This window comes from Schistocerca americana, chromosome 11 (genome assembly GCF_021461395.2).
Source record: "Schistocerca americana isolate TAMUIC-IGC-003095 chromosome 11, iqSchAmer2.1, whole genome shotgun sequence".
Lineage (NCBI taxonomy): Eukaryota > Metazoa > Arthropoda > Insecta > Orthoptera > Acrididae > Schistocerca > Schistocerca americana.
In genome coordinates, this window is record NC_060129.1 from 199,903,463 (window position 1) to 199,928,322 (window position 24,860).

At 41.1% G+C, this 24,860-nt stretch overlaps 1 protein-coding gene across 1 annotated transcript in view; it reads left to right on the forward strand.

Moving 5' to 3' along the window:
• Positions 1-11,881, forward strand: part of LOC124553556 — a 439,905-nt gene extending 428,024 nt beyond the window's left edge. Inside the window, exon 54 of the mRNA XM_047127403.1 lies at positions 10,782-11,881. Coding sequence (XP_046983359.1) covers positions 10,782-11,340 — 559 coding nt within the window. The 3' untranslated portion in view covers positions 11,341-11,881. The remainder of the gene's footprint in view (positions 1-10,781) is intronic.
• Positions 11,882-24,860: the final 12,979 nt, after the last annotated feature.

The window sequence follows — 24,860 nt, forward strand, 5'->3', positions numbered from 1 at the left end:
TACAAAATGTTGTAGATACATGAAGCAGCTGTGCCCGGTGCACATAAACTGTCCGGCATCATCGTACACTGAGTCTGCTGCAGGAGTACAAATGAGATTTTCTTCCCAATAGAAATTTGGCAAAATGTATTCCTGGGCAATGTCAGTTTTGTCTGCTAGTATTTGCTTAATCATAACAATACAAAACTTTTCTTCACGTGATGTTTTTTGGAACTCTTCAGGGTGGATTGTTTCCCTCAAATTGTTTACAATTGAATCGCTGTGATCGTCATAGTCATTCTTATCAAAATCATTTTTACTCTCATTTTCAGTTACAAATTCCTTTAAAAGCTCCACAATCTCTTTCTCAGAAAGGACTGAGTGTGAGGAGATACCCATTTTGTGCCTTCTAACTTTGTAATAATTACAACCTCTCTTCATGCAACTGCTTCATTTCAACAACCTGTCAGTTGCGAGGCATAAATGGGCAGTTGTGCCTCGAAAACGGCAGGGTGTGTGCCTGTCGAACTATTGGCGGTTACTGATGATGTCACCAGACTGCATTCCTGTAAGTTTGAAGTGGATCTTCGGGTCAGTTACACCAAACAACACCTTTTTAACGGTAGTTCATTTGTTCACCTCTTTACACAAGCAAGGCTTACAAAGAACTAACTATGGCGGAAGAGAGCAAAGATAATTCTGGCTTAGTGTCTAAAGACGATCGTGTCGTTCAGAAGAACAGTGCACGCACATTTGAAGGAACTGGCACTGTGGCGACTACAGCCGTTAAGAAATGTGTGAAACGTATTCGCATTTGCAAATAGAAACAACTGTCGGCCGCAGAAGGGAAAGACGAGAATGAAAACTTCTGCCGGACCGTGACTCGAACCCGATTTCCCACTTATCGCGAGCAGTCACTGTAACCAGTTTGGCTATCCGGGTAAGACTCACAGCCAGATCCAAATGTCTGTACGTCTTCGTTTCTGCGTAACGACCTGTACTTGTACACACTTTATGTACCGTATTTACTTGAATATAAGCCGCACTTTTTTTCCAGTTGTTGTAATCCAAAAAACCACCTGCGGCTTAGAATCGAGTGCAAAGTAAGCGGAAGTTCTGAAAAATGTTGGTAGGTACCGCCACAACTAACTTCTGCCGTCGAATATATGTAGCGCTACACAGGCGTGCTTTGCAGGCACAGAGATAAATACTGGCGCCAAAACCTCTGCGTCAGTAAATAAATTAAAAGAAAAGGTAGAAGAATGTAAACAATATGCCGTGTATTCTTTCGTATTTGCTGCTATCTCATTTAAATCCTGTCTGCCTAATGAACTACGAAACTAGAGTGAGACAACAGCAAACGCGGAAGAATATATGTATCGTGTCGTGTTGATATTCGTATTATTCTTATGCTGAATAGATACAGTCAGATATGAAGCACGGCAACTGACTAGCTTTTTAAATATAAGATGACTCTAATTTCTGTGCAGAGTGTAATGTACTAAAGAGTCACGTGCAAAGATTTTCAGACGGAGAAAAATTTTCGCTAAACTGTCGTTCAGAACATCTTCTATCATACGCAGTCTATTGTTTGATTCTTGTTGGTCATTATCAAAGAAAGCAGCAGTGTAAGTAACAACAGATAGCACTCTCTTGCCATTGTTTCGCTTCTGGGACAATTCCTCTCTTTTTTTTTTAAGTGTAAGCCGCGTTAGCACGCACAAAAGTGAGCCGTGCTGCGATCGGCTACAGGTCGTAAACACTCATTATCAGAATGTGACAAACAATGCACGACACACTACAATAATGCATTTTCAGCTTAGAGTGACGTAAACACCTATAACAAAGAGAACGGCACTTATCAGATCAAAGCAAAATAAGCAATCGATTCAAACAAGATGAAGCAAGTGAGAAAGGAAGGGTACCCGTATAAATACGGATTGAGCGCCTGACACATAGCAGTGGCTACTTGGTAAAGCTTAACTCTTAAGCTTACGACTTGAACCAAACTACTGTAGCTGTATCTTCATCCATTCGACCCCAATTGTGTCTCATGTTACAATGGACCAACTTCGTTTCGATTTGGAAGTGCGGTCTAAAACTTTTCTCTCCCCTTGAATTTTGAGTCTCAAATTTCAGGTGAGGCTTAGATTCGGGAAAATTTTTTTTCTCTCAATTTCGAGTCTCATTTTTTGGGTGCGGCTTAGATTCGAGTGCGGCTTAGATTCGAGTAAATACGGTAGTTCCCGTACAGGGGAGGACATTTTAATTGAAGCTCACTGTGCAGTATTGGCAGATAAATACAATATTGTTTCATTCTACAGCTGACAGTTGTCCATATTTTGCAACTGCAAATACATTTCACGTCTTTCGTAACAGCCGTAGTGGCCACGGCACTCGTCCGTTCGAGCACGGGCTGTGCGATATCGTATTTATCCACCGATACCGGGCAGCGACTTTTAATTAAAACGCCCTGACCTGTACGGGAATTACGTAATGTATACGGGCGATCTCCTGTGAGGGCTTATTGCATTTTCCCAATATCGTACCGATGAACTGAAGTGACAATTCCATTTCACATCCCCAGAAATTATTACAGCCAGGTATTTATGTGAGTCGACTCATTCCAGTTGTGACTTTTTTATCAGCATTTTGACATTTTATCGAGACTGGGTATTTGTGCGTCTTTCTCGGGTATTACTTCATTACAGATAAGTGTCTCGTCTGAAAAATGTCTAAGGTTACTATTAATATTTTGTGACTGCTTATTACTATACAATATGAAGAGAAAAAGTCTCGGCAGACTCGCCCGAGGCACACCTGAAGTTACACTGCCTGGTGAGAAGGATAGAAGACACCTATTAGTGGGCATTAATGTGTGGTGTGTCCTTACTCCATCTTTACGACACCTCGAATGCTGGCTACACTCTCAGTGACGTGTCCGAATGGCTGTGGTGGAATGTCAGTCCGTTCTTTCCGAAGATCCGAAACCGGAGAAAGTACTGACGTTTGACACCGGGGTCCGAAGCCGAGTTGACGTACCGACTCGTCTCGGTGTCGTCGCATCGAGTTCCGGTCTGCAGTCCGGGCAGGCCAGTCCACTTTAGCAACATCATTGTCGTCAAACCGTCGCCTCGCGTATGCCACTTCATTACAGGGTGCACTATCCTGCCGATAAGAAGAATCGATGTTCCAAATTGTTCCTCAATTGCACACAGTAAACTGTGCTAAAAAAATGTGTTTGTATCCTCCCGTGTTTTACATTTTTGTAATTGCAATAAGGAGACCACACCTCAAACATGAAAAAGAAGCCTACACTGCCACCTCTGTACTTCACTGTTTGCACTGCACCTGACACAGCTAACGTTCTTCAGGTATATGCCAAACTTGAACCGTCTGATTGGCAAAAGTATAAAATGATTCATCACTCCAAATCATTTTTTCCAGTCATTCGCTGTCCAGTGGTGTCTTTACACCACCCGAAGTGGTGCTTAGCATTGACTACATAAAGTGTCGCTAATGAGAGGCTGCTCCATCATTGCATCTCATTCCTTATGACTCTGTATGCACTTACTGTACCAGTTGTACTGCTGGTAACACTTCGGAACTCACAAGTGATTCCTTCTGCTGATTTTCTTACAGCCACCCTCTGCAATACTCAACTGTCCCTGTCGTGGGAGGAGATGGAGGAGAAGATTAGTGTTTAACGTCCCATCGACAACGAGGTCATTAGAGACGGAGCACAAGCTCGGGTTAGGGAAGGATGGGGAAGGAAATCGGCCGTGCCCTTTCAAAGGAACCATCCCGGCATTTTCCTGAAGTGATATAGGGAAATCACGGAAAACCTAAATCAGGATGGCCGGTCGCGGGATTGAACCGTCGTCCTTCCGAATGCGAGTACAGTGTGCTAACCACTGCGCCACCTCGCTCGGTTGTCCCTGTCGTCTGCACTCGAGGTGTCGGTCTCGGTTTCTCTACGGTCATTCCTTCTCATTTCGACCTCACAGTGACATTACCGAGAGTCGAGTTGGGCAGCTTTAGAAGGGTTGAAATGTCCCTGAAGGATGTGTTACTTGAGTGACATTTAGTGACGAGTCCACGTTTGACATCACCGAGCACTCTCGACTGACGCATTCTGCCGCGTTTTAGCTCGTCGCGAACAGCTTCTAGAGGGCGCTCACTAGATGCGACATTACTGCAGTTTCAGAAAATTTACCATTTGTTGTTAAAACTGTGGCATATTAGGAACTGGTTGAGCTGTTTGTTAATAAAGAACGTTTAAAGAAACGGTATTGTGAGAAAATAAAAATTTTGTACGGAGGTTTTTGTGTGATGAATTTTTACAGTTCTCATAAAGGTAGGCTCACCAATCCGGTTGATGACAATCGGTATGTGATTTACTGACAAGAGTGCAGTGGATTCCATTTTTGATGAAAATTTAGCTGTGTAAAAGATCTATTGCGACAAATTTGGCACAATTTGTTCAAAGATGAAAAACCGACTGGTGTCGGGGGCAAGTGAAACCTAAGAGGTTTGTTTGTGATGCACTTCCTAAAATGTCATTTCTTGTATCTTCAGATTCACTGGACAGTTCACAACTTCTGCTTTAAACAAGCCAGAAGTAGCCAACAAAATCACAAAAACAATGGAAATTGCTCCTTCGTGCCATCTGTTGTGTAACGTGCTGAACAGTTGATTGTTCGACCGAGAGAAACTTCAGATTACTGTTCTATCATCCTTATTCACCTCATTTAACAACTTTTTTGGGGGTTTCTTTATGTTACGCAAAAAATGCATTGGTTTCACCACCTTATAAGCTCTTGAATCTTTTCAGAACCAAGTTTTTTGGTATAAAAATCAGAAGTGAAGCTAAAGTTTGCTGAATGTGCTTGAAGGCACCCAAACAATTATGGATGTTTAAGGCAATATTTTTTTTTTTTAATTTAAAGTGGGTCACAATTAACTTCGTAATGATTTTCGTACTGATATTAAAATTCAGTTTCAGCTGAACTGTAGTTATCACAGGACGAGAAAGAAAGGCAATTTTCATATAGACTTTTCCTCCTTGTCTGAAGTTCATAATGGGGCTATAAACTCTTATGGTAAGGCATTCAAAGAGCCACTATCTAACATAAAGGACGAAATTAATAACCCTTGAAAATTCAGCACAAGATTTAAAAAATATGTCATTGGCCACTTTCTCTACAAATTATCAGAATACTAGCCGACTTTGCATAGGTATTCATTTTGCCAATTTTCTGTAATAAACAAAAACAAAACATGATCTGTCTTTGTAGTGAAGTATTTGAAAAATTCCATATCCACGTATTTATGAAAACACCTTTGAAATCGTGAAACACTCTTGTAAAGAAATATGTATAATGTACAGATGTATAAGTACAGTAAACCAGACAGTTTATGCAAACTGGCCACAGCTGCTTCATGTGTCTACAATGTGATTTTGTAAAATTCTCTACAACAAAGACTTTTCATAGCTCTATACAAAGCTACTGTTCTCAACTATGGCCATTTGTGCTTTCCAGTTTAAGCTGTCAAAAGTGCTGCCACGTGTCAAAGATATCCTTAATTTGACTTGACTATACAAGTATTTTAGTAGTAAAAAATAAGTGTGTCGAAACTTCATGCATATTCTACCAATTTTTCACATATCTCTGTGTTTATGACCTAATATCTCGTGAAGTGTGCTTCGTACAGCGATGTATCTACAAAGATACGTAATGCAGCATATGTGGATACCGTCTGTGGAATATGTTGTGAATAGAGTTGGTTTTAAAAGAGTAATGGGTACCAGGATTGCCCCCTCGTACGCCAACCTATTTATGGGTCGCTTAGAGGAAGCCTTCTTGGTTACCCAGGCCTGCCAACCCAAAGTTTGGTACAGATTTATTGATAACATCTTCATGATCTGGACTCACAGTGAACGAGAACTCCAGAATTTCCTCTCCAACCTCAACTCCTTTGGTTCCATCAGATTCACCTGGTCCTACTCCAAATCCTGTGCCACATTCCTCGACGTTGATCTCCATCTGTCCAATGGCCAGCTTCACACGTCCGTCCACATCAAACCCACCAACAAGCAACAGTACCTCCATTATGACAGCTGCCACCTATTCCACATCAAACGGTCCCTTCCCTACAGCTTAGGTCTTCGTGGCAAATGAATTTGCTCCAATCCCAAATCCCTGAACGATTACACCGACAACCTGAAAACAGCTTTCGCATCCCGCAACTACCCTCCCGACCTGGTACAGAAGCAAATAACCAGAGCCACTTCCTCATCCTCTCAAACCCAGAACCTCCCACAGAAGAACCACAAAAGTGCCCCACTTGTGACAGGATAATCAGATTCTGAATGTGGCTCTCCAGCAGGGATACGACTTCCTCAAATCCTGCCCTGAAATGAGATCCATCCTTCACGAAATCCTGCACACTCCACCAAGAGTGTCTTTCCGCCATCCACCTAACCTCCGTAACCTCTTAGTTCACCCCTATGAAATCCCCAAACCACCTTCCCTACCCTCCGGCTCCTACCCTTGTAACCGCCCCCGGTGTAAAACCTGTCCAATGCACCCTCCCACCACCACCTACTCCAGTCCTGTAACCCGGAAGGTGTACACGATCAAAGGCAGAGTCACGTGTGAAAGTACCCACGTGATTTACCGACTGACCTGCCTACACTGTGAAGCATTCTATGTGGGAATGACCGGCAACAAACTGTCCATTCGCATGAATGGACACAGGCAGACAGTGTTTGTTGGTAATGAGGATCACCCTGTGGCTAAACATGCCTCGGTGCACGGCCAGCACATCTTGGCACAGTGTTACACCGTCCGGGTTATCTGGATACTTCCCACCAACACCAACCTGTCAGAACTCCGGAGATGGGAACTTGCCCTTCAGTATATTCTCTCTTCCCATTACCCACCAGGCCTCAACCTCCGCTAATTTCAAGTTGCCGCCACTCATACCTCACCTGTCTTTCAACAACATCTTTGCCTCTGTACTTCCACCTCGACTGACATCTCTGGCCAAACTCTTTGCCTTTACATATGTCTGCTTTTGTGCCGGTGTACGTGCGGATGGATGTGTGTGTGTGTGTGTGTGTGTGTGTGTGTGTGTGTGTGCGCGCCAGTGTATACCTGTCCCTTTTTCCTCCTAAGGTAAGTCTTTCCGCTCCCGGGATTGGAATGACTCCTTACCCTCTCCCTTAAAACCCACATCCTTTCGTCTTTCCCTCTCCTTCCCTCATACCTGATGAAGCGACCGTGGGTTGCGAACGCTTGATATTTGTGTGTGTGTTTGTGTGTTTTTTATTGTGTCTATGTACCAGCGCTTTCCCGTTTGGTAAGTCACAGCATCATTTTTTAATATATTTTTCCCATGTGGAATGTTTCTTTCTATTATATATATATATATATATATATATATATATATATATATATATATATATATATGCCAGTAGGAACCAAAATTACTAATGTTGTGTAGGTCGACAATGCACAATTTTGAAACTATGTAAACTTGACGCCACACGCTCAGATTGGCTGCGGGATTCCCCTGCTGCCTAATGCTCTGGACACTGCGTGACTGTGAGTGCTTTACCTGCCGGAAATTGTGTGTATCAGTGGCGACCCGCACGCTCAGTGGTAGCCCGCCAGCCTCCCAATCTGGGGGTCCGGGGATGAATCCACCGTGGTCCCAACATATCCATTGTAGTTTCATGATAAGCTGTACCGGGAACAAACCTGTCAACAGCTGTTAGTTTGTGTACAGAAAATCTTTTGCAAATGTTGTCGGCCCTGAAAAGGGCCTTTTTTTGTAGCTAAGACATCGTTTACTTAAAGCAGGTGCTCAAACTGGCGACTTTCCGATGTGACAGAGCTCGATAACGTCGAATGGTGTTTTGCCAAATTCTTTGAAAGATTCCTGGCATAGCTCTGATGTGATTGGCAGCATGTCGAATGTGACCCATTAATTCTTCTTCGTTTCTAGGTGGCTTGCATGTGGGTGGGTGAACCAGAACGTTTAAGAATCCCCACAGGAAAAAGTCCGGTGGTGTGAGGTCTGCCTCTGATGTGAGGTGGAGACGAACAGCAAACCTATTCAACACATGTGCGGATCACGTCGGGGCATTGACGGGGCGAGGGATGTCTGTACGTGCGAACCGACAAACCGTCAACCGACGAACGGCAACGGGGCAATGCCACAGCCAATCGGAGCACTGCCAAGTTTCCTACTGGCACCAGCTATCCAGGGTTAAAATTTCGTGACACAATTTTCTCCACCCCGTGTATTCACTACAACTCTCAAAGTCTTTTGTTTCCCGTAGGGAACTCGTGCGTCCATCTGCGGAAGCCACGTTAGCAGAGCCTCCCTACTGCAGTTTGCGTCCTTCGAGGTCAGATGTGGATAGAGAAATTTTGAGGTTTGGCTTCGTTGAGCTATATGTGGTGTGTATACGCCTAGTGCAAATGATGTATTGTAGCTCTGCCGGTGATTGTCCTGCCGTCTCGTGTGTTGCCGGAAGAGATCCGTTCGAATTGCTGTTTCTATAATTCTGCCCACTCCCACTTCCGTGTTACCAGAGTAAAATCAGTTTCTCACAAACCGAATCATTTCCCACGCCACATTTGTGGACTGTAACCTCGCATCTCTCGAGTGGGGAGAGCGCAGAGCACTTGCCGCGGTAGGAAGTGGATGCGAGAGGGACCGCACTCCACCTCTACGTGCAGTAAGCGAGCAGTGGAGGAAACGCAAACTTGTGCTGTGAGTTTCCACAAAAGCAGCTGTGTGCACGGTGGATGAAACTGTCAGTTAATCGTCAGGTGACAAAAAGGTTACGAATCTGATCCTCTGAAAATCCGAAGCCACCCAGAACCGCGATATATTTTTGTAGGTGCATTTAGTGGTGTATGTCGATTCTGTCTGCAGAGTGTATTGAAGATACAGTTAGTAGCACAGAAGTAATACATTTAAACATCATGCACGATGTGGCAGTTTTTCACGAATCTCATTGTTTGTGACATCATCTCTCCCGAACTATGTCAGACAGATGGTTCTTACCCCAACAGCAATTGTTGCCTGGCAGTAAGAGGTATGTGCACCAAGTTCAGTTGAAATAGCTACAGTGGCCTAGGAGGAGATGTGGACCACCACACACACACACACACACACACACACACACACACACACACTTGTAATATCTGTGGAGGTACGTTTGATGGAATGAGACAGTGCCTCGTGAGGTCCACCTCATGGTGAGGCCGACAGTTGTGGCCCGTACGAACTCAGTTTTCTCGTCTGCGTCGTTCAGATAGAAGAAGAGACAAGAAAGTAAACTTTTAATGTTAAGGCATTGTCCACAGTCATATATTACCCCGTCTCAGGTACCTCATGGAACTTGACGCCTAGTGTACGTTAATGTCATCTTCACTGTCTAATATCATACTGTTACGACAAAGAGTTTGTAACGTGCCGGGCTGTATCCTTGTATTAGTGCCACTTAAAGTTCACGTCGCAACCGGATGTATTGAAACATTTCCTCACCCAGTAGATAGTGCGCAGTGTTCCCGAGCTACCTTGCTTTGCTTATTCAATATTGTCTTCCCGGTAGCTGCGTCCGTCTCTCCTAAATCACACTGAAATTAAGAAGCCAGGATCCTAGATTAAGTTTTCCAAATTCAAAAGTCAAGACCGTATTCATTGTTGAACATTTATGACAACCACAGTGTGATTTATTTGTTATCACTCACACAATATTCATGTGACCAGGCCTCTTACACTTAATCTTCACATTAGGTAGGTCAGAAACTTCCAGTCTTTAACAATGTTCACAATCACCGACTGGAAAAATTAACCGACGTGTCGCACTTTTGCTCCGTGAGAATCTGACCGAGAACTAACTGAAAACTGCACCAGCTCGGACCTTATATAGACGAGTGCTTGAATATTTGACTATTTCTGTGAATATATTATAGTTTCTAATTTCCCAGGGTTAAAATTATCCTTTCTAGTTGGTTTAGAAGTTAACTATTGGGTTTCATTAGTTAAATAACATGAGTGAGCTGTATCAATTTAAATACACGGAACTAACTTATGCATCTGCACTGGGAATTCCCGACTTATAACCATGGCAGCGAACAAAAATTTTCACTTATTCAAATTTACTTAATTCTTAACTAATGCACTTACAAAGTTGAGACTGGTGTCATTTTACGTAGAAAAATAAAGGTAGCAAAAGTCTCAAAACAGATCTCTGAATTATTTAGTAGTTTGCTCACAGTTGGCACTGAAAGTCATACATGTAACAGATTTCAAGTCTTAATATCTGTTTAACTACTAGACTTTAGGTTAATTTAAACACTTTGCTGGAATGAGTGAAATTTAGGCTTTCTTTTGGATGCAGTCTTACAGCTGAATTCGATCTATTAGCTCACTCGAATTTTACTTAATATGTATTGCACAATATACGTCATTGTTTATAACTTTTAATAAGATGCATTTCCAGTAAAATTAATTAGCTCATTACTTTCAGAATAGACATTGGAATGTACTGAAATAATAGATTTTACTAGGGGAATTTTATTTGAACTATTTCTGAATTCTGTACTATGAGGCTGAAGGCCACAGAATCTTTAGTTGAAATCTGAGTAGTGAAAATGGAAAAAAAATAAAAGTTCATTGCTTAACTAAGTTACTGAAGGAGTGTAAAACCAAAACAGGATAGCAGTGGGCAACCCTGCTTCGTTACAAGTTCCGATGCATTTTCTCGGCCTTTTCAGCAGTCCGGCGGAGGACGACCGTGGCACCGACAGACGTAGCGGCCATCCAGAGAGAGACGGCCCGGACGCACGAGACGACGACTCGTCGCGGCGCACTGCCGCTGCCAAGTGGGAAGTGTCCGGCGGAAACGACGGCGGTGCAGTGCGGCCAGCGCTCGACTGCGAGGAGGCTTTCGCACGGGGGCAGAATCCGGAGCGGCGTGGGCACGGCGGCTGCGGTCACACGTCAGTTTCTCGCAGTGCGTGCCACAGAGTGTCCGAGAGGCGAGGCATCTCGAATCGGCACGTGCGTCTGCACGCGGGTGAACGCCCTTACGACTGTCACGTGTGTCACAAGACGTTCGTGAGGAGTAGCAACCTGAGGGAGCACTTGCTGCTGCACACGGGTCAGAGGCCCTACAGGTGTAGCTTCTGCCTGAAGGCGTTCGCTGCGAGTTCCAAACTGAGGAAGCACTTACGGGTGCACGCAAACTGTGCGACATCCGCCGTAAGAGGTTCGGGAGGAGACACGAGTGAAGTACGCGTGGAATGTCAGGGCCGGGATGTGTCATCGCCCTAGGAATAGGAGGAGTCGATCATTTTGTGGTGCGTCTTTGCCGATATGATACACGGACTAATACACCCGCATTACCGGCATAACAATAAAGCTCACTTCGTGAGAAACTGTGGATTAATTGTGACATCGTAGGATAGGACTGGAGTGTGTAATGTGATGGTTTCAGGCCTAAACAAATTTTACTGGGTTATAATCGTCAAAGCTGCGCACTTTTTAGCTACACCAGTGGAGCTGCTAATGTAGTGATTAAAATATTTGCAGAGTGGCATTCAGTACTGTGTTTGATAACGTATCTCAGTCGTGAAATCATTTTCAGTCCTTCACGACTTAGTTAACCACCAAATACGCAAATAAAACATTTCTGTTTCATATTGGTGCAAAATTTCTTCACATTACATCAAAAAATTCACAAGTGCCCATCGTAACACTGACAGTAAAGCTTCCGTACTGCTTTGTCTCACAAAAATTTGTAAATCCATTTTTTGTAATGATAGTGTACTTATACATCCATGTGCCATGTTTTAAGTTCCAACATTTTTTCAGAGATTATACGTTATTCTTTACAGATCTGTATGTATGATTTTTCCCAGATGATTCTTTCTGCTCCTAAAATTTAATTAAAGCAACTATTAATAAAATATAACATGAAATAACTGAAATTAACACAAAATAAATATAAAACATACGGAAAACTTTTAAATGCAGCTCAACATAATAAAATGAAACATCTTCTGTGAGCAAAATTCCTTAGCTATGGCAAAAATATACCTGGTGTCACGTACTTCTTTAAATATTGATTGTGTAATATGTTATGAGCTGTCTAAAGTGTGAAGATAGGAATAACATGCCATTCTTAAAGATAATATTATGAAAGGGATATTTGCTACTCACCATATTTTGTCTATTTCCGACGGAAGGCCTTATTAGCCGAGGCTTACTCGCTGACAGTCTTTTTATTGTGCCTATCGGGAACTCGGCAGTTCCGCTACGTGGTGAGTAGCAACTGTTCTTTTCGTAATGTTGTCATTGTTCCATCCTAGATATTCCATTATTGAAGAAGGGTATCAAAGTAAGTTAAAATTTATCCTTTATTTCATTGTCTTTGTATCCCACTATTTTTTGTGATCGGAAGTTTCGATTGGTATTCAATTGTACTCAGATGTAGACTTCCTGGGGCTTCCGTCCGGACAATTTTTTTAAAATTTGGTGACATTTTGCCATGTGTCGCTCTACTCATCTTCTGATGTAGTGACAAGATTACATATGTGTACCATATTACACCCCATTACCATTTGATATATCTATTTAGCATTAAATTATGTCCAGGCTTGCATAACAAACTTAACATTGATTTATTATAATGAAGATCATGCCACATGCAAAAGCTTAACAGTAGAAATTTTGTAGTATAAGGTATGAAACAGTAATTCATACAACATAGGTAACATCATTGCTGCCTTGCAATACAATTTATAATCCTAACCTTACTTTCAGTACAAACACACACTGACAAGTCTTTACGTAATACATCTTCTGTTCCTGTCGACAACAGTGTTTTTCGCAGGTGGCTTGTGAATTCATTTATCAGGTGGTTATTTAGGCTTTGTAATCACCACCTGTCTCACATGTTTGTAGCGCTGCTGCACATTTAGTTACAGATTTCCTTCTACCGTGTCAGTTCTCACCTCGGTCTCTCTATATAAAAGTGAGTTTGTCATTACAGATACGGCATTAACACGCAATTCAGTCCATTCGTCTTCTTCATTAGTAAGGTCTACCTTTTCAACATTAACCTTTATCTCATGTAACATATAATCATTATGCTCTTCTAATAAATGTATAAGGTAACTCTCTTCTAACTTATCGTGTCTCTCCACTTTCAAATCGTATGTTCTGTCATAACTAGTTTGACAACACTTTGTGACACTGGAACAAACCTCTTTAACTGTGTGTGTGTTTTTCACAGTGCTTTCATTCTCAGAACTAAAAGTTTCATTTAGGTCAATATGTGTCATTCTCTGTCCACAGTCCGTGTTCTCTCTTTTCTCCTTTCTATTACTATACTCTTACTCCCATTGTATTTCACTATTATATCGGTGAGCAAGTTGTGTCACCCACGATTCTCTGTCTTTTAACCCGTTATCACCTCAAACATTGTCTTGCTTTATATCCTGCAGATGCCGTCTCAGACATCGAACTTCTCTCGAGTCGTTATTACAAACATCGGTGACCTGTAACTTGTGCAAAAGAGCTGCACACTTCGTGTCATCATTACACACTACATTATTTGCTGTATCGTCTACTGTCCCGTGTTTGACGACCAAATACATTGGTACTGTTTTTCGAGGTACACTACCATTTTCCCACGGCAAGCCATCCACATGTTCACCTTAGCTTTCCACTTTTCGAACTGTCAGTAATCGCTCACGCTGTGTGACTCTATATCCATTGTTTACAACTCATTCCAGCTCATCCAGTTCTCGGAACCATGCCACCTCATACTCAACATCATAGTGATTGAAACTTCCTCTGCTTCTGTAATCATTATATCTTCCTCGGAATCTGTGACCACGCGATCCTTTATTATTACCACTCCTCTTTTGGTTATCTTATTTTCTGTCATCATTTGATCTTTCCTCAGTGACACTTCCAGAATTTCTTGTCTGCCTTCTGTTGTGTTCAGATTCCAGTTCGTGTCTATATTCTTTTAACGTACCCGGCTCACCTAATGTTGATTTAACAGCTTCTACATTGTCATTAGTATGGCCAGTAGTTTCTCCTGTATTGTCACTGGCAGGTTACGTATTATCAGTGATGTCATTGTCCCTGTACTTATTGATTCATCTAAGTTCAAATTATTTTCATACATTTATTGGAAAAACTTTTTTAGGCATCCGTCACATTTGTAGCTGTAACTCCCGTTTTGATTACGATTGTTTTGCACCTTGTTTTTCTTTCTCACTGACCAGTACGTGGCATTTGTATTGTGTTTCTGACCAGTCCCGATTCACCGTGTGCCTCCTTCCTCTCCCATTTGTGATGTAACAAATCTTACCTATTTGCGGTCATTCGACAGCTCTGGTAATGCATCCTTAAAATTATCTAGGAAGTCATTTCACAATCAGAATAAACTACTTAAAGTTCGCCACGGCGACAAACACTTCCTCACTCTGTACTCTTATGAGATAACTCCCAGCTACGTCGTCATCAAACGACAACTTCACCTCGATTTATATCAGTCGCCCTACTGCTTGTTTCACCATTCCCACAGCATCGCGTACTTCATCCACGTGCTCCATTTCGTGCATAGTTTCTGTTTTGAATCAGTATGCAAAATATCTTCACCCGGTTTCTTTATTTATTTTGTGTTAAAGTCAATCTGCTGACTCACATCTGTTTTTACAGCATTTGTGTGTTTAGCATTACATATGCGTTTATAGCATTACGTGTGCACGTGGCCTTTATGTGTGCGATCTCCTTATACCACCGGTTCCAATCTTCGCTATGTTGCTCATTACTTACTAAAACTGCTTCTACCTCCTTTTTGCGTCCTTTGTCTACCTTCTGGATCTCTTCCCTATGCTCACCTGTGACTTCATCGAGCTTTTAATTTTTTTCTGGAGCTTGTTACACGAGTTTTGAAGTTCCGTAGTGAGACCTTCACGACCTTTCTGGGTCTGAATTTTGTGAGCTTTTTTTTATGTTGTTTGATGCTTTAGTCAAGTTTTTCCTCAGTTTTGTTACTGCTTTGTTTAATATTTTCTTTGAGTTCTTTTGCAAGTTTTTAAGCCTTGTTACTTTTCTGGTAATGCTCTTCAGATACTTTATAAATCTGAGGCAGTTTCAGTTCTAAGTGTGGTTTTTTTTTTTTTTTTAATTCATGAGATTTCTTCCAAAAGTTGCTTCATCATTGCAAACAATACTAAGTTCTGACTGTTTTCTTCTCGATTAATAAAAGCATAAATTGAGTGAGGATCCACACCTGAATTTCCACATCATTGACCATAGTAGCGCTACCCACACTGTAATTGTGTGACATTTTATCAGCTACCTCAGTTTCATATTTAAATGATGCTGCTGCACTTTAATCATCTAACACCTCATTGTCTACTATTTCCGTCATTACGTTCCCCAGAACTACTTCCTCAAGCTCGTACTTAAATGACATCACTGTGTCAGAATCACTTGACGTATCGTCATCAGTTTCTATCTTTGCTCTAGTTGCCATTACTGGATTAATTACTTTTGTATGTTACTCTAATTTGACTCATGGACCTAACATATTAACAACAGTACAATTCAGATAGAGGTGTACAAATTCCCCTTGCAGCCTGCTTGCCCCCTAGCTCTTCTGCAACCTTTCATGCAGGTCAGCCTGCCGCGACGTAAACACGAGAGTGCGCGTGTACTGAGGCATAGTGGGTAATGCGGCCGACTTGGGCTCCCGCAAGCCCGGGCTACCTGGGTTCCCGCAGGCCTGCCAAGCTTCACGGGACCCGCTCAGCTTGATGTGCCTGACAACAGGTTGCGCTGTCAAGCTACCGTGACTAGAGTAGCCATGCAGTTAGCCTGCAGTTCATTTATCGCAACGGTGGGGGCAGCACAATGAATAGGTTGAACTTTAGTGAGATTGAACCAAAATTGACAACTGACGAATACATTCTGGTAACGAAACAGATCACAAGTGCCACATGGGAAACGTTTTCGTGTGTTTATGAGGCTGCTTCAAGTAAATCTGTAGGTGTGTCTCAATGCAAACTATGTAAAAAGCTCTTAAGTGCTTATTCGGGAACCTCGAGTATGTTATGACATGTGTGCAAATTTGACAAGCAGTTCCCTCACTCCGTAAATATCTTGAAAAAGGACAAAGATTTAGTGGCCGAAAAGCGTGTCGAAATGTGTGCTAAGGACCTGAGACCATTTAGCAGTATAGAGGGAGAAGGATTTCTTAATTTAGGGCAGTCACTGATCGACATAGGTAAAAAATATGGCTCAATTGATATAAAAATATTATGCTCTCCCGAATGACAGTAGCTAGGAAAGTTCAAACCTTAGCTGATAAAGTGCGCAGCAAAATGCTCCCAGATATAGTGCATGTGATTCGTTCTGGTATATGTGCCAGTACAATTGATCTATGGACAGACAATTACAAAGGGGTGCATTACATGTCCGTGACAATGCATTACATAAATTCAGACTGGCGTTTGAATAAATATGTACTGATGTGCTCTGTGTTTCCTGACTGCCCAAAAACTGGCTCGAATATTCGAAACGGGTTGGAAGATCGCTTAGAAACTGTGGGTGTTTCTCGTGAAGACATTGCCAAAATTACGTTTGTCACAGACCAGGGCAGAAACATTGTCAAAGCTCTCGAAATATATCAGCGTCTTCCATGCATGGCTCATAGTATATACACAGTCTTGAAACATGTTCTGAGCGAACAGTTTTTGAAAGAAAATCTACATCTACATCTACATCCATACGCCACCTGACGGTGTGTGGCTGGGGTACCTTGATTACCTCTGTGGGTTCTCCCTTCTATTCCAGTCTTGTGTTGTTTGTGGAAAGAAAGATTGTCAGTATGCCTCTGTGTGGGCTCTAATCTCTCTGATTTTTATCCTCGTGGTCTCTTCGCGAGATATACGTAGGAGGGAGCAATATACTGCTTGACTCCTCGGTGAAGATATGTTCTCGAAACTTCACCAAAAGCCCATACCGAGCAACTGAGCGACTCTCCTGCAGAGTCTTCCACTGGAGTTTATCTATCATCTCCATAACGCTTTCGCGATTACTAAATGATCTTGTAACGAAGCGCGCTGTTCTCCGTTGGATCTTCTCTCTCTCTTCTATCAACCCTATTGGCACGGATCCCACACTGCTGAGCAGTATTCAAGCAGTGGGCGAACAAGCGTACTGTAATCTACTTCCTTTGTTTTCGGATTGCATTTCCTTAGGATTCTTCCAATGAATCAGTCTGGCATCTGCTTTACCGACGATCAACTTTATATGATCATTCCATTTTAAATCACTCCTAATGCCTACTCCCAGATAATTTATGGAATTAACTGCTTCCAGTTGCTGACCTGCTACATTGTAGCTAAATGATAAAGGATCTTTCTTTCTATGTATTCGCAGCACATTACACTTGTCCACATTGAGATGCAATTGCCATTCCCTGCACCATGCGTCAATTCGCTGCAGATCCTCCTGCATTTCAGGACAATTTTCCATTCTTACAACCTCTCGATATACCGCAGCATCATCCACAAAAAGCCTCAGTGAACTTCCGATGTCATCCACAAGGTCATTTATGTATATTGTGAATAGCAACGGTCCTACGACCCTCCCCTGCCGCCCATCTGAAATCACTCTTACTTCGGAACACTTGTCTCACATGCTGCTGTTATTTAGGAACTCTTCAATCCTGTCACAGAATTGGCCTGGGAGTCTATATTCTCTTACTTTGTTTATTAAACGACTGTGGGGAACTGTAGCAGATGCCTTGCGGAAGTCTAGAAACACGGCATCTACCTGGGAACCCGTGTCTATGGCCCTCCGAGTCTCGCGGACGAATAGCACGAGCTGGGTTTCACACGACCGTCTTTTTCGAAACCCATGCTGATTCCTACAGAGTACATTTCTAGTCTTCAGAGAAGTCATTGTAGTCGAACACAACACGTGTTCCAAAATTCTACAACTGATCGACGTTAGAGATATAGGTCTATAGTTCTGCACATCGGTTCGACGTCCCTTCTTGAAAACAGGGATGACCTGTGCCCCTTTCCAATCCTTTGGAACGCCACGCTCTTCTAGAGACCTACGGTACACCGCTACAAGAAGGGGGGCAAGTTCCTTCGTGTACTCTGTGTAAAATCGAACTGGTATCCCATCAGGTCCAGCGGCCTTTCCTCTTTTGAGCGATTTTAATTGTTCCAAATATATCAGCCATTCTTAATACAGTGTGGGCTACGGTTTCCTACTTCAAGAGAAAAGGTCTCTGTGTGAGACTGATCTTTAAAGCAGTGGGTTTCAACTCATTGGAATAGTTATTTTGACATGCTTGTATCAGTCCATTCTCAGATTGATTCAGTGAAGGCTGTCTTACATAATGAAGGTGCCTCTGATAAGATGCTGGGTTATGACAACCACATAACTGGCCAGCTTATAGCATTTCTTAAGCCATTTAAAGAAGCCACAGTTGATCTAGAGGGTGACAAGGAGACAACCCTACATTTAGTTCTACCGTGGTTTTATGCCTTAAGAGCTCACTGTACTGTACGGGATAACGATGAAGAGGTTTGTAATTTTATTCCATCTGAATATTATAGAACCACTTGTGAAATATGTATGTTGATAAAATGTATTTTCAGGACATGAAAACTTTGAAACAAGCCGCCGGTGCCTTGCTAGAACAGAAAATGTGCGTTAGTATGTTGCATAAAATTGCAACGTTTATGGTGCCTAACTACCGCACATTAAGAAAGTTAACCGAGGATGAAAAAATAGATGTTTACCAAGCAGCACGCCAGATGTGTGCTGAAGATACGCTCCTAAGATAATGCATATATTCTTCATCTACATGTACATGGGTACTCTGCAAGTCACACGCCAGTTCTTGGTTGAGGGTTCATCGAACCACTTTCAACTTATTTGTCTCCTATTCTCGAATTCCACGCGGGATGAAACACCTACATCTCTCCGTCTGAGTGCTGTTTTTTTGTATTTTATTCTGATGATCATTTCTTCCAATGAGGGAGGGGGGTTGGGCACTGCCCCCACCCTCCCCGTTATCTACGCCCCTGGTGGTTATCAGTAGCTTTTAGTGTACAAAGAAGCTCCATTTTCAGTGATTGTACGGCTTGCTACACAAACGTGTTTGAGATGTGATCTGATGGTGGTTCGAATTGAGAATATCTAATATTGAGAGATTGTGAAGTCTCGAGGAAATCCCTTTATATTTGCCAATTAGCTGAAAACCCAGTGTTGCCTGGGCATTTATTTATTCCGTACTCTCGTAGTCCATCTTCCCTCCCCTATTTTCTCTCTATCCATTTATTTCTATCCCACTATTTCTCTGTCCACCTGTCCCCCCTCCCCATCCCTTGGCCATCCTCCCTCCACCCTCTATCCTTCTCCTCGTCCTCTCTCTGGTGGACTCCGCCACCTCAGTTCATCTCCTCTTCACCTATCTATGAAAACTCATATATATCTGTCAACTTTTGTGGTGATCAGTGAAGCTGTTTCAAAGTTTATTGCTACTTTTTGATACGCAGCATTGATAATTTTGTTTTCTGTTGCGTAAACAAATGATGTTGAAGGTGTCCCGACAGGGGAATATGCGACATACATTTGGCCATGTGAAAAACATGATTTTCAATATTGATGCCACAAACATATAACGACTGCCCTTGCGATTTATCTATCGACATGGCAAATACAAGCTGCACTGGAAATTATAACCGTTTAAAGTCGAATGGCATGTCGGTCGAAATCGCAGTGATACGTGGAATCAAACTGTCTTCACCTTTGTACTTTCTTTTTAAAATTGTGGCTTCGATTGCGTTGTTCTTTAATTTCTTCACTGCAAGCTGGGTGCCATTACAAAGTCGTGGCTGGTTTACCCTTAGCAAAATGATTGCCTATCCGACTTAATTGCAGATTGGGAGGCGGTAATCCGGGCAAATCCAGCGAATCTAAAAATTCCGTGGGATATTTAACTACATCATCTTCGTTAGTAACGGAATAAACTAACTTGTATGTCATCAATTCGCCAGGTATCATATTTCAAAACTGAAAATTCATTTCGTTAATGTCAAAGTTTTTGCAGTCAATCTAACACGTTCGCTCAACCAAAAATGGTTTGCAACTGTTAAACGACATTTGCTGTGCGTGAATTGTCAAACACGATGACTGTGAATGTGTCAGACATCTCTCAAATTTCAAAAAGATCATAGAAATTTCGTTTAAAAAATGTATGTATATATACTTACACACACACACACACACACACACACACACACACAAATATATATATATATATATATATATATATATATATATATATATATATATATATATATATATATAATTATTATTATTATTGGTGTTTTGCCCTTAAAGAGCGCATTTGGACTAAACTACATGGCCTGTTCCTTTTGCTGCCTTCCTTGCTGCCCAAACTTCCCTCATTCGCTCGCTGTGTTTCTGTTTCCGGTCCTCTGTCCATGCTTCTTGTCGGCTTTGTGTCTTCGGCTTCATCTTGATTGCCTTTTTGGTTGCCCATATTTCTTTCATCTTCTGGTTGTGATCTTGCTTGCGTTCTTCGGTCCATTTTATGCTTGTTCGTTTGTCACATTGTATCTCATGTAGTTTACTTTTCTTATTGTGTCTGCTGTTATGTTGAGTTGGTTCAGGTCGTTTTCTACCTCTGCCACCCATTTGTTGTTTCTAGTGGTTACCAAGTCAAAGATCTGTTTGGTCAGCCTGTGTGATGGCATTCTGTATAGGTGTCCATAGAATTGTGGTCTGCATTTTCTAATCTTTTCTGTGGTTGTCTCCGTATGTTTGTACAGTTCCTCTGTAGGTTTCTTGATCCATATTCCATTGTTGTTAGTTGCGCCAGACATTTTCCTAAGTATTTTCCGTTCCACTTTTTGCTAATTCGTTTTCTAATCTTTTCTGTGATTGTTCTCTGTATGTTTGTACAGTTCCTCTGTAGGTTTCTTGATCCATATTCCATTGTTGTTAGTTGCGCACTAAGGGTAGATGACACATTAGTAACTGATGGGCATAGTGTGGCAAATCTATTTAACAAGCACTTTATATCCGTTACTGATAGAATGGGACTTTCAGGATCAGTAAATAATGCCCTTGAATATCTGAAACTAGCCTTCACAAATAACTTCAAGTACATGAATATATCACTCACTTCACCAAAATAAATAACGTCCATAATAAAATCTTTAAAAACAAAGCATTCTAGTGGGTACGATGAAATATCAACAAAGTTAATTAAGGCATGTTCTTGTGAGTTTAGTACAATTCTAAGTTACTTGTGTAACCAGTCAATTATAACTGGGACATTTCCTGACTGGCTAAAATATGCAAATGTTAAGCCTCTATTCAAGAAAAGGGATAAAGAGATACCACCAAACTACAGACCGATTTCACTTTTGCCAGCATTCTCAAAAATTTTAGAAAAAGTAATGTACAGGCAGCTGTTCAACCATCTGACCACAAATAACATATTATCAAGAACACAGTTTGGATTTCTGAAGGGTTCTGATATCGAGAAGGCTATTTACACCTACAGTGAAAATGTACTTAATTCATTAAATAACAAATTACAAGCAGCAGGTATTTTCTGTGATTTGTCAAAGGCATTTGATTGTGTGAACCACAACATCCTTTTAAGTAAATTAGAATTCTATGGTGTCACGGGCAGTGCTGCAAAATGGTTCAAGTCATACCTCACTAACAGGAAACAATGGGTGTCAGTGTAAGGGACTAGTGAATTAGGTCATCAGTCATCATCAGAATGGGAAGAAATTACATGTGGTGTCCCACAAGGATCCATCTTAGGGCCATTGCTTTTTCTTGTGTACATTAATGATCTCTCATCAGTTACACTGCCAGAAGCAGAGTTCGTTTTGTTTGCAGATGGCACAAGTATTGCAATAAATAGTATGTCAAGTGTAGTTCTAGAAAGATCTGCTAATGATATTTTCATGGATATTAATAAATGGTTTAAAGCCAACTCACTGACATATCCTCACAATAACAGGCATTGAAACTATACATTGTTCAATGTTTAAGTTACAGAAATTGCAATTAAAACACAACTCATTCAGCTAGCTGAATACATCGAAAAATTTCTTCTTTTTAACAGTTCCTTCAACCACAAATGTTTTGGAATAGAGCCAGATAAATACTTTAAGGATCCTCGTAGTTGTTCCTCCAAATAATTAGCACAGAATTTATATTTGTTTATAAGTCAATAATAGAACATAAGTCACGAAACAATTACTGATTACACCCTGTAACAAAAGATATCGACTAAAAATGATCAAAATAAATTAGGAAATTAATTACATACACAAAACTAAGCACAAAATTAGACCTGGTGCTATATTCCTTAAGACTGAGGGCTAACCTTTCTTTTCTTGGAAATGCAGATTATACTCATACATGTTAATGGTAAGTGGGCAAAAATGAAAATAAAATGAATTTAAGGAGGCAAATGGCAAAACAAGGGAGGAGTTAAAGAGATCCCAGCTTGCTTCGTCACACAGTATGGTAGCTTTAACGTACACATACCGTATTTACTCGAATCTAAGCCGCACTTTTTTTCCGGTTTTTGTAATCCAAAAAACCGCCTGGGGCTTAGAATCGAGTGCAAAGTAAGCGGAAGGTCTGAAAAATGTTGGTAGGTGCCACCACAGCTAACTTCTGCCGGCACGCAAAACCTTCTGCGTCAGTAAATAAATTTTTTAAAAAAAGGGTGGAAGACGAGCTTTTTTCTCCGGCCCGAGTTTCGACCACTGCACTTTTATACATTATCCAACGAAGTAAATACAAATTCCCTATTATTCATCTTCGAATGTAGTAGCATTTCAATGTACTACGAAAATCCGACTGGCAAGACTTTTGGATATTTGTCAATATGGCCAACTCTACGTTCTGAATTTTTTTCTACCTGTGAGAAGAGATGGTTGCTAATAGGAACTTTTATGAATTGTGAATCACATGTAGTATTCTCTTCACGACAAGAATAATACGAATATATACATCTTGCCATGTATTCTTTCATGTTTGCTGCTATCTCATTTAAATCCTGTCTGTCTAATAAACCTGCGAAACTAGAGTGAGACAACAGCAAACGCGGAAGAATATACATATCATGTCATGTTTATATTCGTATTATTCTTATGCCTAATAGTGATGCAGTCAGAAATGAAGCACGGCAATTGATTAGATTTTTAATTCTAAGATGACACTAATTTCTTTGCAGAATTTAATGTACTAAAGAGGCGTCTGCAAAGATTTTCAAACGGAGAAAAATTTTCGCTAAACTCTCGTTCAGAACATTTTCTATCATACGCAGTCTATTATTTGGTTCTTGTTGATCATTATCAAAGAAAGCAGCAGTGTAAGTAACAACAAATAGCAAAATAGCAGTCTCTTGCCATTGTTTCGCTAATGAGAGAATTCCTCTCTTTTTTTTTTTAAACTGTAAGCGGCGGTAGCGTGCACAAAAGCAAGCCATGCCGCTAGCGGCGATCTGTCATCAACACTCATTATCAGAATACGACAAACAATGTATGACACAGTACATTAATGCATTTTCAGCTTAGAGTGACGTAAACACTTATAACAAACATAATGGCACTTATCAGATCAAAAAAAATAAGCAATCAATTCAAACTAAACGAAGCAAGTGAAAAAGGAAGGGTACCCGTATAAATACGGACGAAGCGCCTGACGTATAGCAATGGCTACCTGGTAAAGCTTAACTGCTGAGCTTTCGACTCGAACCAAACTACTGTAGCTGTATCGTCATTCATTCAACCTAAATTGTGACTCATATTACAATGGACCAACGTCGTTTCGATTTGGAGGTGGGGCCTGAAACTTTTCTCTCCCCTTGAATTTCGAGTCTCAAATTTCAGATGCAGCTTAGATTCGGGAAAAATTTTTTTCCTTGACTTCGAGTACCATTTTTCAGGTGCGGCTTAGATTCGAGTGTGGCTTAGATTCGAGTAAATACGGTACTTATTTATAGATGACTAACACACAGATATTTTTGCACTCTCACTACATCTGGGAAGTTATCCAAAATTAAATTCTGTACCTTTCCACGTGCCTCATTGACATAAATGGGTAGGTATGTTTCTGTGTCCTAACAATGAAATTCAATTATCATCACAAAAATTGTTCATTTCAATAAGCAACAATTACCGAAGTAACAAAAATGTTTACTTTTCCTTATGAGTAAACAAATGTTTATCTACTCTGAAAATGAATGCCATTTGTGGTTCACATTTTTTTTTTAGGAGTGTCACTATTATGATCATCTTTATTTATTATTATCATATCATTATACTTCCAGGGTCAAGAAATGATGTGACATTTAACACAATTTGGCCTCTTGCCTTCACAATACCTCAATTATTGTGGTCCTCAGTGTAAAGACTCATTTGACGCAACTTTCCACACTAATCTATCCTGCGCAACCCTCTTCATCTGTGCATAACTACTGCAGCATATGACCAGTTGTAACTGCCCATTGTATTCAAACCTTGGTCTCCCTCTACGGTGGTTACCCTTCACACATCCCTCCTGATGGTTCTTTGATGACTTAGGATGTATCTGTCAATCGATCACATCTTTTTGACAAGTTGTATCATAAATTTCATTTCACTTTAATTTGCTACAGAATCTCCTCATTAATTATTTGATTTGCCCATCTAATTCTCAAGATTCTTCAGTAGAACCATATTTCAAAAGCTTCTACTCATTTTTTC